Genomic DNA, 13,297 nt, shown 5'->3' with positions numbered 1-13,297 from the left:
AAGATAAACACAGATATCAATAAGTCTGTAAATAAAAACCTCATGTGCAGCCAGCATCCTCATACCAGGTAAACAAACCCACAAAAGAATGTTAATGTAATTATTAGAATCACTGTCAAACAGTAAAGAATAGAGAACAGGACATGCATAGCTGGAAGTGGAAGCAGTCTGTGCTGTATTTTCAAGTCTCCTGAGATGCTGCTTATAAAGACAGACTGAAGTTGGCTGGTAATCACCATAGCATGGCAATGCTGCAGGAAATCTAAAGTCAAGCTCAGGACCAATTCTTTAATGCTTTCTTTGCTGAGGTAGCAGATTCTGCCTTAAAACTGTTTATGATAGAAGTGGTTTTATTTCAAACGTCATTAAATGTAGTAATCATTGTGATGACTTCCCCAGTCTGTAGTTGCTTAGGTTTGACTTTTACTGATATTATAAAGCCTCAGTTTAATTGAAGCTTTTTCATATGAGATATTATTTGACTTGTTTTATAAAAATACTTAATGTATGTGATAAAATACTTGCCATTGACTTTATATGAAAGCTTTTGTTTTCTTGAACGATAAACAGATTATGGAATGTTTATATTCATTTACTAAAGGGTTCTCCTAACTTCTGTCACTCTTAACACAATATATCCTGTCTTGTGATCCAGGTGGTATCTCTGGTGCAGTTACTCAGTGATCCCTTCTATAGGACGCTTGAAGGCTTCCGAATGCTGGTGGAAAAAGAATGGCTCTCTTTTGGTCATAAATTCAGTCAACGTAGTAATCTGAGTCTCAATTGTCAGGGTAGTGGATTTGCTCCTGTTTTCTTACAGTTCTTAGACTGTGTGCATCAGGTAAGTCAACCTCTATCTAACTTTATTTACAAGAAGGATACATAAAGAAATGTGTATATGCCAATATTTTAGACGTTGTGGATAAGGGTTTGAGAAGGCTAGTAATGTCCTTCTCTAGTTTTTGTTAAATTGAATGGAGTGCACCTCAAGAAGAGGAGTGGTTGTCTAGAGGAGACTGACCCATCCGCACAAAGCAGACTAAGAAGGATGATTGGCAGTATGGATCTATTGAGGTCATATATGTGGAGATTTCAAATAAAAGTTTTTTAAGCTAAGACTGGCTTTTGGCAGTCTTAGCTTAAAAACATCTTTATTCAGAAGAAGGAATTGACTGATTTTTACAGTGACATTTTTTAATGCCTTGTGCTGATGATGAGCCTTGAAAAGGCCTTGTACTTCATTAATTCTGGAAACAATGATAGCCATAAACCAGGGGTCCTGAGATGTTCTGATTTTTTTATGTAGTACATGTTCAGAAGAAGAGGGACACCAACAATTGTGTTGTGTAGGAAGAGGTTAGGTTAAGAATATTATACTCATTTCAAGTTGATTCTGAAGTCTATCCTTTTCTTGATTTGAAACCAGTCAATGTAAATTCTTCACAGAGTTTCTGTGTATGCAAACACAGGATAGGCGCTTGCACAGTTCCTTTGTACGTGTGTCCTTCTTGTCCCACTTCTCTCGTTTTTCTCACTGGAAAAGCTGAAAGTCTCCTTAACATTATTAACCTGTATTAAAATTTATGGATGACCGTGTCTCACAGAAGATAACTGTTGAAGCACCAGCCTTTCTTACTGGGAAGACATGTTCATAGTGAATACTTGCATGAAAGAGAAGTCAGTAAGTAGACTTACTCTGCTACCTGAAGCAAACTCCACAGATTAAATAACTTGCTAAACCAGTGAAAAACCATCTTCAGATATGAGTCAGATTGATAATGAATGAGCTTATAAGAAGATGAGTAAAGACTTAGAGAAGAACATGTTACTGAAAAGAAAAACTATTTGCATCCCGATGTTAAACACCAACAGTCATCATTATTGCTATCTTGGAAGTTAATGAATCATATCCTCGGAATTTGGATTGATTCCTACAGCATTCCCCTTAGGGAAACCTTAGAAGTATTTGTCATATCTTCTGTTCCATCATTCTCTTTCCCAGTGGTTGTGGTCCTCTGGTTTGTTTTATTTGAAATAGGGAGATTTCTCTAAAAAGAATCAGTACTGCATCTCTCATTCTTAATCTGCCCAGTTGTCACACTAACTATTTCTTAAAATAGGCTTAGGGTTGTTGCTCCTTTTCTGAAGTAGAAAAAAATATATTCTTGGTTGCAATGGCAATTCAATACTGAAACCCATCTTCAATACTGAAACCCATCTGCCTGGTGGTTTGTTCAATTCTGCGTGTAAATCATACATTTTGGTCATGGTGCTGTATTCTCTCTGCTGTCAGGAGTCTTCTCTAAGCTTAAATTACCTGATTGGATAGCTCTGTCTATTAGTGGAATGGAGTGAACTTACATTTGATTTTAAGCAGTAGTATAATTTCAAAGTGAATCACTCCAGCATCTCCCCATCAACCATTTGTTGATGCCTACATCCTCTTTCTGACCCTGGAAACACTTTGCTCCAGTTCTACTGTAATAAATCTTAGAAAGGTGGCATAAAGAAAAGCAAGGAAATTATCCACGCATACCTCTATGGTGTTTTTTTCTTGAGTCCAGAGATCACACAAACTTTGAAACAAATGGGTTATCCAGAACAAAGTTAAAATTTAAATTCAACGATTTTGGTTTATTGTAATGAAATAGAATTTACCATGTTTTCTTCATGGCAGAACTCTTGGGGTTTCTTTTAAGTTATGTTTAACGCAGTCTGCAGCTCTAGGATCGTGTAATAGTGAGTTATAATCATCCCACCTTTAAAAGTTAGGATGAAATGTAAAGTGGGATAAATCCCTGATGTTAACAACTGTCAGGTATGATTTTGCCTCAGGCTGCAAGGTGCCTAAGATACTGCTGCTTGAAATGTGAACGTGTCAGGGAAACGGAAGAGCATTGCCTTTGTAGTTCGTCTCAGACAGCGGCTTTGATGCGCGACACAGATATCTGACTCTTCTCTATCCTTCCGAGGCATTATAAAGGGTGCAGGTTATTAACAGACACATTTTACAGAAAGGTCTGTATTTCCTGGTCTGTGAGTTTGGGCTGTGTCCACATGCCCTGGCTGCAGCAGTGTCAGCAGGAGGATTACCTCCTGCAGGCCATCTGGAGCTGTTCATTACTGCTGCTCCGGTGGAGTCAGCACCCCTCCAGTCTGTTAGCTGAGGGCTTCACGTGACCCTGCCTACCTTTTCCAGCCAAAATGATAGAAAAGATTTGGTAGAAAAGACCATTAGATGCAGTTCAGTAGCTCAATCTGAAGGAGGCAGTAACTTTGTGTGAGGAAAGGTAGGGCTGTGTAGGGGTTATAATCTTTTTACCCAGTGTTGTCTTTATCCAAGACATGGCATGGGAACAGAGCTTTATTGCATAATCAGTGTAATATAGATAATTTATACTAGTTTGCTGTTAGAAAAAAATCTGTAAGATAAATGACTTAGAATCCCATTGAGAATGCAATTCTGAGTAAGTTTTCTAGAACCAAGTTTATGAAGATTAGTCTTCTAACTCATGATGGCATACTATTGACATACCAAATTATAACAGTATGGTTGTAAATTCTAGGGGAATTATTTTGGAGTCAAATTAGTGGAAATTTCCTAGGAATTTACTGTAAAAAATAAATTTAGTAAACATTTGTACTTGAAAATTTTTGTTAAGCTTCATTGGTTTCTATGCAACTTGTTAGACAACTACAGAATCCAGCTAGATTGCAATTTGACCCTGAATATATTATGATCAGTTTTTTAAAATTGCCTATTAACTGGAAATAGATGTTTGGTCCTTTCAAAATATTTTTAACCATTAGTGTCCATATAGGAGGTACAGTCAGAAAGTTACCGCAGAGCCATTACATGCATTAATGTCATGGGTTAAACTAAAGATACAGAGAAAACAACTGAAGCAGTGATTCCTAAATTAGAACTGCATCATCCTATAAAAAGTCATTGTTTATGCCAATATCTCCAGGTGTCAGCTGAATTATTAATGCAAAATCAGTCTTTCACAATAGCAGCATCTGGCACATACTTTCTCTGCTTCTAAGGAGACTGAGTTTATGCAAGTGATGTCAGTGAGGAAGCTTTTCTTATTTTTCTTCTGTGTCTATTTGGTAATTTATTAAATATAATTAAAACAGGATGATTTTCTAGAGCTGACTTCTCTTAAGCTCAATAAGGAGCTCTGTTACAGCACCCTGTGTAAGAGGAGGTGAGTGTGCTACTCCCATGGTAGATATATGCAGATATTCCAGTGTTTGCAGGAGTAGCCTAGTAGTGATTACTAGCACAGGATGTTTGGAGTACTGTATTTCTCATTTATACTAAGTAAATATTGATATATAATGGAATTTAGAAAAAACAGAATATTTTAGAAAACTAAGGCTGATAGAAGTTTTGGAAAACTAAAGAAGGCTGATAAATGTGCAAGATTATTAAATACATTTGGAAAATACTTCTGTGGGAACAGTGATTTTGAAAAGAATTCTAAAATATTGAGTTTCTTTAATCATAATATTAGAAACACCTGTAGGTCTAATCAGGTTTAAAATGTTCATATATTATGGAGATTAAGCATTTTAAAAACTAATGCAGTTACTTTGTCCCTGTAGACTTATCTTTCTAGGTGGTAAGTGTTGAAATTATAAAGTGTAAAACATTGCTTGTAGTTTACATGTAAAATTTGAGCATATCCCTTAAAATCAACGAATTAACTGAAATGCCACCAAAGGATTATCAGAGAAAAATCAGCTATATTTAACCTCAACCTAAGTGGCTGTTTTGCCGACAAGTAATAAAAGTATCTCTTTTGTAGTTATTTTTAATTGCTTAAATTAACACAATTATTTTCTCCTATGTTAAATTTCTAATTTATCATGTCTGATGCTGGAGCTTCATTTTATCAGCAGCTTTTATACCTAATATCTTAGTTTAACTGCGCTGCAGCTAAACAAATCAGTAGTAACAGTATTCACTTCACCTAACTGTGGAATCTTTCCCAATCTCCAAGTGTTCTGAAATCAGCCACAAACATTAAAACACAGACAACATCAATGACTATATTATTAACTTTTATCAAAGAAATGCCATATCGTTGTTTTCTCTTAAAAAGTAAATTGTGTTATAGTAACTTCTAATTGCTTCTAGTTCCAAAAATCTCATAAAGGAGATCACCCACAACACTTAGATCCATGGCAGGATTTCACAAGCAGCTTATTCTTGTAATTCTTGTATGTATTAAAATAATGATTGGACCATAAGTAGAAATTAAGAAAGTAGAAATTAGACCCTGTATAAATCATGTAAACTAGCAGAATATCACCTTTCCTTCTTACAGTATATTAAAGAAAACTTCCCCTAACACAAAGAGAAAATGTGTACCGAAGTACTTGTATGTGTGTGTCCGGATGCACACACATGCAGAGCTTTTTTGGATTTCTGCCCAATAGTAATTTTTGAACAGAATCAGTGTACTTGAATTATATTTTAATTTAATATGTGGCAGAAAAAAATGAGGTTTTTTTATAAAGAGAACTACGGTGTTGCTTAGTTTATGAAGTTGGAGCCTTGAGTTTATTACAGAAAAAATTCTGCTTAACTTTGTTCTTACAAATCAGTGCAGGAATGTAGTCATTTGTATGAGGAGAGAAGTGGGGATAAAATCAGTGTGGTTATATTGAACTGAGACGTCTTAAAGTATTTAGCATTTGCAATGCCTAGCCCCAAGCTAATAGTGAGATATGAGAGCAACAAATTCTCTTGTCTGAAATGCTGTGGATGTGTTTTTAGGTCCTTTCAAGGGATTTTCCTGTCGCTGTTTGGTAGACAACCTTTCCTTGCTAAACACTTTTTTTCCCTTTATTTAGCTGGTTGGGGTTTTTTCAGTTGGTATATGACAAAATCTAAACATAAGGAGCTTCAAGTAGTCTAGTACAAGTCCCATAAGTATTGAAAAAAGCCCCATTTCTCCACTGAGTAACTGATCAATAGAGACTAAATAGAAAACATGGATTGGGAAAATGAGTGGTGGAAATGAAAAAGATAAGGCAGGGTAAGCTTGCAGAACTAAAGGTATTTTACAGGTTTGATGTGAAGCTAAATAAAGCACAGTGGGACATATTTGAACTGTGAAATTCAAGCAGCAATTTCTTTTTCAATTGCAAGTTGTACATATTTCCACTGTACTTAGGAATTTTCACTTAATTACCATGTTTAATTCTGAAAATAATGATCATGAGTCATAAAGTTATTTGAAGAGTAATTTTTAAATTTTAAATTAACATGGAATTTCTCTGAGCAATATCTCATCAATATTTTTAGAATTGTTCATTTTATGTGGATATCAAGTATGAATAACTAGTGCTAAAAACTTTTGCCATGAATATTAAACTTCATGTGTAAAATCTTACACCAGGGTCTTTAGGATAATGTTAAAGAGGAAGCAATTGTGAAGAATCAGCTATCCCACAGTGCTGTACTCTGATGATCTTGTATAGTTTTCTTAAGTATTTGCTCCTGACTCCTGTTGGAGACATTCACTGAATTAGATAGATACCCAGCCTAGTAAGGATAACCATTTAAGGTGTTACATACATTTCACTGTTTTAAAAGAATAATGGCAAGGCACCTGCTCAGTGTGAGAGGTTTTTCATATTGTAATATTTTGGGTCAAATTTTGAAAAGGAAGAAGTATGTGTAGACTAGAAAGTACTTGAGAAATTAGCTGTTTCAGGAGTGGTAGATGGAATATCATTTGCAGCATTGTCTCTGTACATGTCTGCTATGTGGGGTTGTGAGCAATAGCAAGAAATCCTCTGCAAAACCTTCCAATTAAAGCTTCATTTCCAGCCACATCCAAGGAGTAGCATCTTTGACTGTGAAGTTACATGGTGTCTCAAGAGTCATCACAGAAGATTTATATCCAGTTTGATTCCTTTGAAGAATCCTGGGGTTTGTACAGAGTATAATACTGCTTATTATACAGTACACTCTGTTCTGAAATGTTTCTGCAGCATAGACAATACATGAATTTATCTTCAAAATATTTTTAGACAAAATGCTTATGGATCCATTCTTTTTCAGCATTCACAGTGGAATTATTTTGCCATCATTTCACTTTATTATTTCTTACATATCTATTTGTATTATACCTCAATATACATTTTTTCCTTTTTTTTCTTTTTTTAATTTTTTTAGATTCATAACCAATACCCGACAGAGTTTGAGTTCAATCAATATTATCTGAAGTTTCTGGCTTTTCATCACATATCAAATCGATTTAAAACATTTCTTCTGGATTCAGACTATGAAAGACTAGAACATGGTATGTGTGATGTTTGTTTCTTGCATATTGCTTTTGTAGTTTTTGGTGTTTTTCTCCTCTGTTTGGTTTACAAAACTTTGCCTGGTATAAGGTGATCCAGTAGTTTCATGGTGATGATGTAATGAATTGCATTTCAGGTATAAAAAGCAAAATGGAGGTAAAGAACATGTAGAATTTTCTGCATCAGTGATTCCTGAGCCGTGCCATTGATGGGACTAAGAGAAAGTGAAAGAAATTAGTGCCTTGCCTGAGTGGTTTTTAGCAATTTATCCACATAGTTCTGTTTCCCCTACTAAATACCTTCTTTTAACAGAAACAGAGTCCTTGGGAATCCTTCAGAGTGTGCATGAAGTTTCAAGAAAGAAAAGCCTTTCCATCTGTTATCTCTCGCTTCTTTCTCTTGCATTCTCTTCAGTGTTTCTCTTTTTGTATTTTCTTTTTTACTCCATCTGTCCTGTGCAACCTTACTGGTTCCAAGGCCTTACCTACCTTCTTAATAAGCCTACACAACCACAGTCAAGGCTGTTCTTGGAACTTGTTCACTAAACACCTGCTCTGAATTCCTTTGCTTTGTGGGCTGGTTCTTGTGGTCAGCTGGTCAATTGTAATGCTTTTCTTAGAACCTGTTGTACCTGGGGACAGACTAGATTTGAGCAACCATTTTATTTTGACAAAGAAGTTAATTTCTATTATTTACCTTCATTTTAACAAAACCAAAGAGTTGGAGTCAATGACCTCCTATGGTTCCTTCCAGTATGGATTGTGGAGTTGGTGCTCTGCTGAGTCAGCAGAGCTGCAGGCAGAGAGGGACATTCAGAAACACACTCAAGTATCTCAGTAAATTTTGTAACGGGCTTATAGATATAACCATACTGAATAGTTGCAGTTGCAAATCACAGCAGTTGTTTCATCAAATACGATTTCTTGTCACATGGGCTTTAATAGTAGATTTGACTGTACCTTTACTCTCTGAAATTCCTTTAGGCTGTGCTTTAGCATTTGTTATGTGGTATCATAAAGTTATCTTTTTGCTACTCTTATTTTCCCTAGGGACACTGTTTGAAGATAAAGGAGATAAACATGCCAAAAAAGGAATTTGTATTTGGGAATGTATTGAAAAGATGCACAAAAGGAGCCCTATTTTCTTCAATTACCTCTATGCCCCTGCTGAGATGGAGGTATGATTTTTTTTTTAAGTACAAGTGTTTTATTATCCTGAGTGATTCCTTGAGTATATTTTGATATCTTAATTGTTCTGATCTGAATTAAGCATTTGGTGGACAAAACTGACCCTACTTGACAGACTCGTCAATGTCTCATAGACTGATAATCTCAGTCATCTTAGTCATGGAAATATCATTTAAAGGGCCAAATTCTGGAACATGCATTTATGGTGATCTAAATAAAGATCATTGTTTGATTTCATTAATTATATGAATTATTTTTAAATTGTCTTAAAGTTTACACATATTGTTAAAAAAAAAAATTGCATAGTCCAAACCACAGTTAAGGGGAACTGAGCTTAGAGTCATAATGGGACACTTTTCATAACAATCTGATTGAATCACATTATCTGTATTGCTGTCTCATGTGATATTGTATGCCCACTAGATTGGACTGTGTCTTGAGTAATTACATAAAACTCATAGTACACTCACCATTGTAGAATTCTGCAATAGCCAGGTAAGAAGTCAAGATATCTCAAGAGCTGCGAGAAAAAGGTGCTGTTCTTAATGTAGTTCTGGAGACAAGGCTGATTTAAGGTGTCCTTACCATCCACTGTCCCACAGATATTCATTCCTGTGCCACTCTCTCCTGCTTTGGCAGTGAGATTCACCCTAATAAATCATTTGTTTGTGTGTCTGTCCATCAGAAAACATAATGACAGGACATCTCCACTGCCTCTGAGGCCGTGGCACCACTGATGTTTTTGTTGGTGTTCGTTGGTTTTCCCTTTTCCTTCAGTTGTTCACCACATTTTATCTTAACATACTTTGCACTCAAATCTGCTATATAGACCAAACTTATTTAAAAAGAAGAAAAAATAAGATTATTTTCCTTAAGGTGTCTTGAATCTGCATCAGATCATTATTGCAGTCAACAGTGCAGCTGCTTTCAGCCCACACATGACATTTATATTCACCTAATAATGTGGTGGTGCAAGAGGGAACAGGGAGAAAACAGGATGATGTCAATCAGTAGATAGAGTGGATAGAAAGTGCTTCAGTTCTCTCTGTTTTAGAGAAACATCCATTTTCTCTGTAGGACCATCACTGATGAGTTTGAAGTTTGCTGGGTGCTTTTTCACTGTGTGCTCTATCCATTTTGCTGTAAGCAGTCAGGAGTAGCTTTCAGTACTTTGGTAGTATTTTCTTTCTCTTTTTTATGAAGAAAACATTTTTCCCCATATGAAATGGTGTCATAGTTGCAGAATTAGTCCTAATAACAGAATCAGTCATTATGACTGAGCATCAGTCTTCAGACTTCAAAATTGCCCATTCACCTGAATCAGTCATTCCTTTCGAGTAAGGTGCATGCAAACTGAAATTCTTATCCTATTTTTTGACAGAAAAGAAAACCCCACATTTTTAATACAACAATCTGTTTTAAACTGCTCTGAAAGACCCTAAGTCTCTGGCTGCCTACTTTATATTACTGTGTTTTTTCCAAGTGGCACGTCCACCTCCATTACACAGCCTATCTCCTTTCTCTGATGGTAGAGAGTCTTGGATTTTCTGCTGAGAAAAATTGAAGGGTGATTGCTATTGGGCTCCTGTTATGTCTTTAACAGGAGGCACAAAGACTGTGAGGGTGCTAACTACATGTGCTGAATTAGAGTTCTTGGAAGGCACTTGGTTTAATAAAGGATAAAATTGAGTGGTATATTCCCAAAGCTTGGGCATATTCCCAAACCTATTAATTTTAGGTTTTGATGTGACTGAGCCAATTAGCCAATTAGCAGATTAGCAAACTGCAGCACTACTCACCCAGTGCAATATGCTGTCCAATTTAGAATAATCTAAAAAATGCATTTTTGATATTCTAAGTCTGAAATTCAAAGGCTTCCTTTCTGTCATTATAATAACCCTTTGTTTCAAATAGGCACTGAAACCAAATGTAAATATGTCCAGCCTCAAAAAGTGGGATTATTATGTAGAAGAGATTTTGGCTACAGGTCCTTCTTATGACTGGACCATGGTACCTGCAAAGTGCAGTGTTTCAGAGGAAACGGACCAAACAGATGGTTCACTCTCTCAGACTAAGAGGAAAATAGTATGGCCATGTTATGATGATGTTAAAAAAATACAACCTGATGCCATCACCAGCCTTTTAAATGTAAGTACATGTGTTACACAGAACAGTAAGTTCTCTTATGCTCGTGAATTTTACTTTTTATTTAAGTTGTTACCTTATAGATATGCTGTATTAAAAGGATCATGATGTCAAAACAGGTGTGTAGTAAAACTGACTGGTTGAGCTTGAGGAATTATGGGTTTTCTGTGAATTAATGAGACTTCCTGCAAAGTTTATGTTGTTCTGAATGAACACTTTTCTGGGAGTATGCTTCAGTTGTAGTTACTAACTAGTCATGGATTCATTTTTTCCCTGTCTGTTTTAAAAAATAAAATTTTAGATTGCCTTCTGTAAGAAACTGTTATTTTCTTTTGGGCAAATGTTGAATCTTGCTTTCTTGACCTCTCTAGGTGTGTGGTAAAATAACAGAGACACAGATTTCCAGACAGATCAGAATAGAATCTGACACTTGTTGATTTTTAAGCAAGTGGGAGGCAGATACACAAATATAAACTGAACAACTTGGCCCAAATTTCTCAGAAAATATTTCCATGATTGTTCTTATTTTATTCATGTTTACTAGAACTAAACTGGTAAATTTAGATTCTTCAAAATATTTTGGTTCTTGAAATAGATGCTTGATTTTGTCTTTTTTTTGTTTGGGCTCATTTAGGCTGCTTAGGTTTTGTCCTTTCTTCATCAGCAGATGAAAAATGATCCCACTATCATGGTAGTTGATGTAGTTATTTAGAGTGATTTAACATCTGTCTTCTCTTAAAGGTTTGTTCGTTGATTATAATTAATTAACAGTCCTAACATTTGGTTATCATCTTAATTGATGGTGCAGGAAAATGACAAGGGCATTATTCACTTCCTGGAGCCATTGTTTCAAGCCACATATATATCCAGATACACATCAGCATGCAGCTTTTTATTTTGAAAACTCTTTGAAGACTTTACCTTGTATTAAACCTGGGTTTATGGAGCCTGATATTGCAATGCTTGGAAAATTGGGATATGCTGTTGGACCCCGAATTCCCCTGAATTGATGATTTTTAGCAAAGTCTTAATGCAGGAAGTTTCTGAATGGATGTGAGTCCTTGAGGATAGACTTGCTTTTAAAAGAAAGTTAGCTTTATTCTGGCATATTCCTCAAATTTCCTTTGGTCTATTCCTTCCAATCCTAATCGATCAAACACAGGAACAATGCCCAATTAAAAAAAAATAATCTCTTGTAAAACTCCCTTTGACTTCTTAGCACTTGTAACTTCACAAATACAAAGAAAGAACAGTCTGTCAGCAGGGGTCATATCAGGGATTGTTCAGCACAGTACAGAGCACTTTCCTATCAGGTAACTGGAGGCCACAAGTACATCAGGAATACAGCAACTATGTTCTTCTGCATTTCTTCCTGGGGTAGATGCCAAACTCTCCATATACACAACTGTGAGAAACTGCCATATAACAGGGAAATTAGCCATATTATATTCTAAAGATATGTGGGTCAGGTTTTATAGAGTTTAAATGTTATTTGTGAATTAGATTATAGTAATAAAAGATAGCGATGGAAAGAACATTTGGAAAACTCTGAAGAGGTCGTATAAAGGTTACAAAAATATTCTTCTAAGTTTAAAAAGCAAAGAGAACTTTCTTTTAAAACAAGTTGTTAATTTAGTGGTATTGCTGATGTGAGAGAAAGACCTCTCTTTAATCATAAATCCACTGAGAATGTGTTGGTATCCAAAAAATGTTTGAACTCAGACCATATTTAGCATCGTAAATTGCTGGGGAAGATTGATTCTCACTTAGTTTATAACGATAAGCCCAAATTTGTTTGTTCTAAAGATATTTTTCAATCAAAAACTAGACAGTGCCCTTCAGGATGTAAAGCTGAAACAGAGAAGTTATTGAGTGGCTTAATTCAGAATTTTCATGGTACAATCTGTTGCTCTTCTGTTAAGGGTGGATCAGATTCCAGTAGTTTTAAGAATTGTGAGAGATGAACCTGTGTATCAGTTACATCACTGAACATTAAATGGTGATTGCTTCGAGCAGGGCTGGCAGAGATGCCACTTCAGGGTGCCAGTCCTGAAATTACCTGTGCTGCAAATATACACTAAAGAAATAAAGCTGTATAAGGCGTCAATGAATAACTAGCAGAACAATAAAAATGGCACTTCTGATTGTGCACTGTTTTATGACTTCCAGTTATGTGCCAAAAAAGCTGATATGTCCAACAAGACCATGAACCAGAAAGTTTATTCCAAATATTGAACAACCGACCATGTGCAACTTGTTGCACTCACAAGTCTGAACACTTGACAGAGGCAGCATCTGGATCACGAGATACACATTCAGCATCTCCCTATTTGTGGTCTCAGAAACCTTTTAGCCCAGGAGTTGAAAAGACAATACTGACAAGGAAGGACTTCCAAAATAGAATTCTCTGTCGCTCTCAGGACAGTTCACTGTGTAGGACTTTGTCCAGATTGGTTTGTGTGTGCACAAACACACTGTGGATACAAAGAAGGTGATCACTCTCCATAGTTCTGGAGCTTCTGCAGAGTCAACTGCTGTCTCTACCATTCAAATATTACAAAGAGGTTACTTAGCAGATCTTTTGAAAGGCACAGTAATGCTAATTGCTTGTAGTTGCTAATTACAGGAACTGGATATTCTTA

At 35.8% G+C, this 13,297-nt stretch overlaps 1 protein-coding gene across 5 annotated transcripts in view; it reads left to right on the top strand.

The window, feature by feature from the left end:
* SBF2 (SET binding factor 2) overlaps positions 1-13,297 on the top strand; it is a 258,678-nt gene that overhangs the window by 236,066 nt on the left and 9,315 nt on the right. For all 5 annotated transcript variants that reach the window (XM_027737242.2, XM_027737251.2, XM_027737269.2 and 2 more), the window contains 4 exons: positions 656-841; positions 7,196-7,322; positions 8,373-8,500; positions 10,425-10,658. In XM_027737242.2, the coding sequence (XP_027593043.1) occupies positions 656-841; positions 7,196-7,322; positions 8,373-8,500; positions 10,425-10,658 (675 nt within the window). The remainder of the gene's footprint in view (positions 1-655; positions 842-7,195; positions 7,323-8,372; positions 8,501-10,424; positions 10,659-13,297) is intronic.

The sequence above is a fragment of the Pipra filicauda genome, unplaced genomic scaffold, assembly GCF_003945595.2.
Source record: "Pipra filicauda isolate LSUMZ 115617 unplaced genomic scaffold, ASM394559v2 scaffold26_size5592650_pilon, whole genome shotgun sequence".
Classification (NCBI taxonomy): Eukaryota; Metazoa; Chordata; class Aves; order Passeriformes; family Pipridae; genus Pipra; species Pipra filicauda.
The sequence above is the reverse complement of the archived record's forward strand: the minus strand, read 5'-3'. Positions and strand labels throughout refer to the sequence as shown.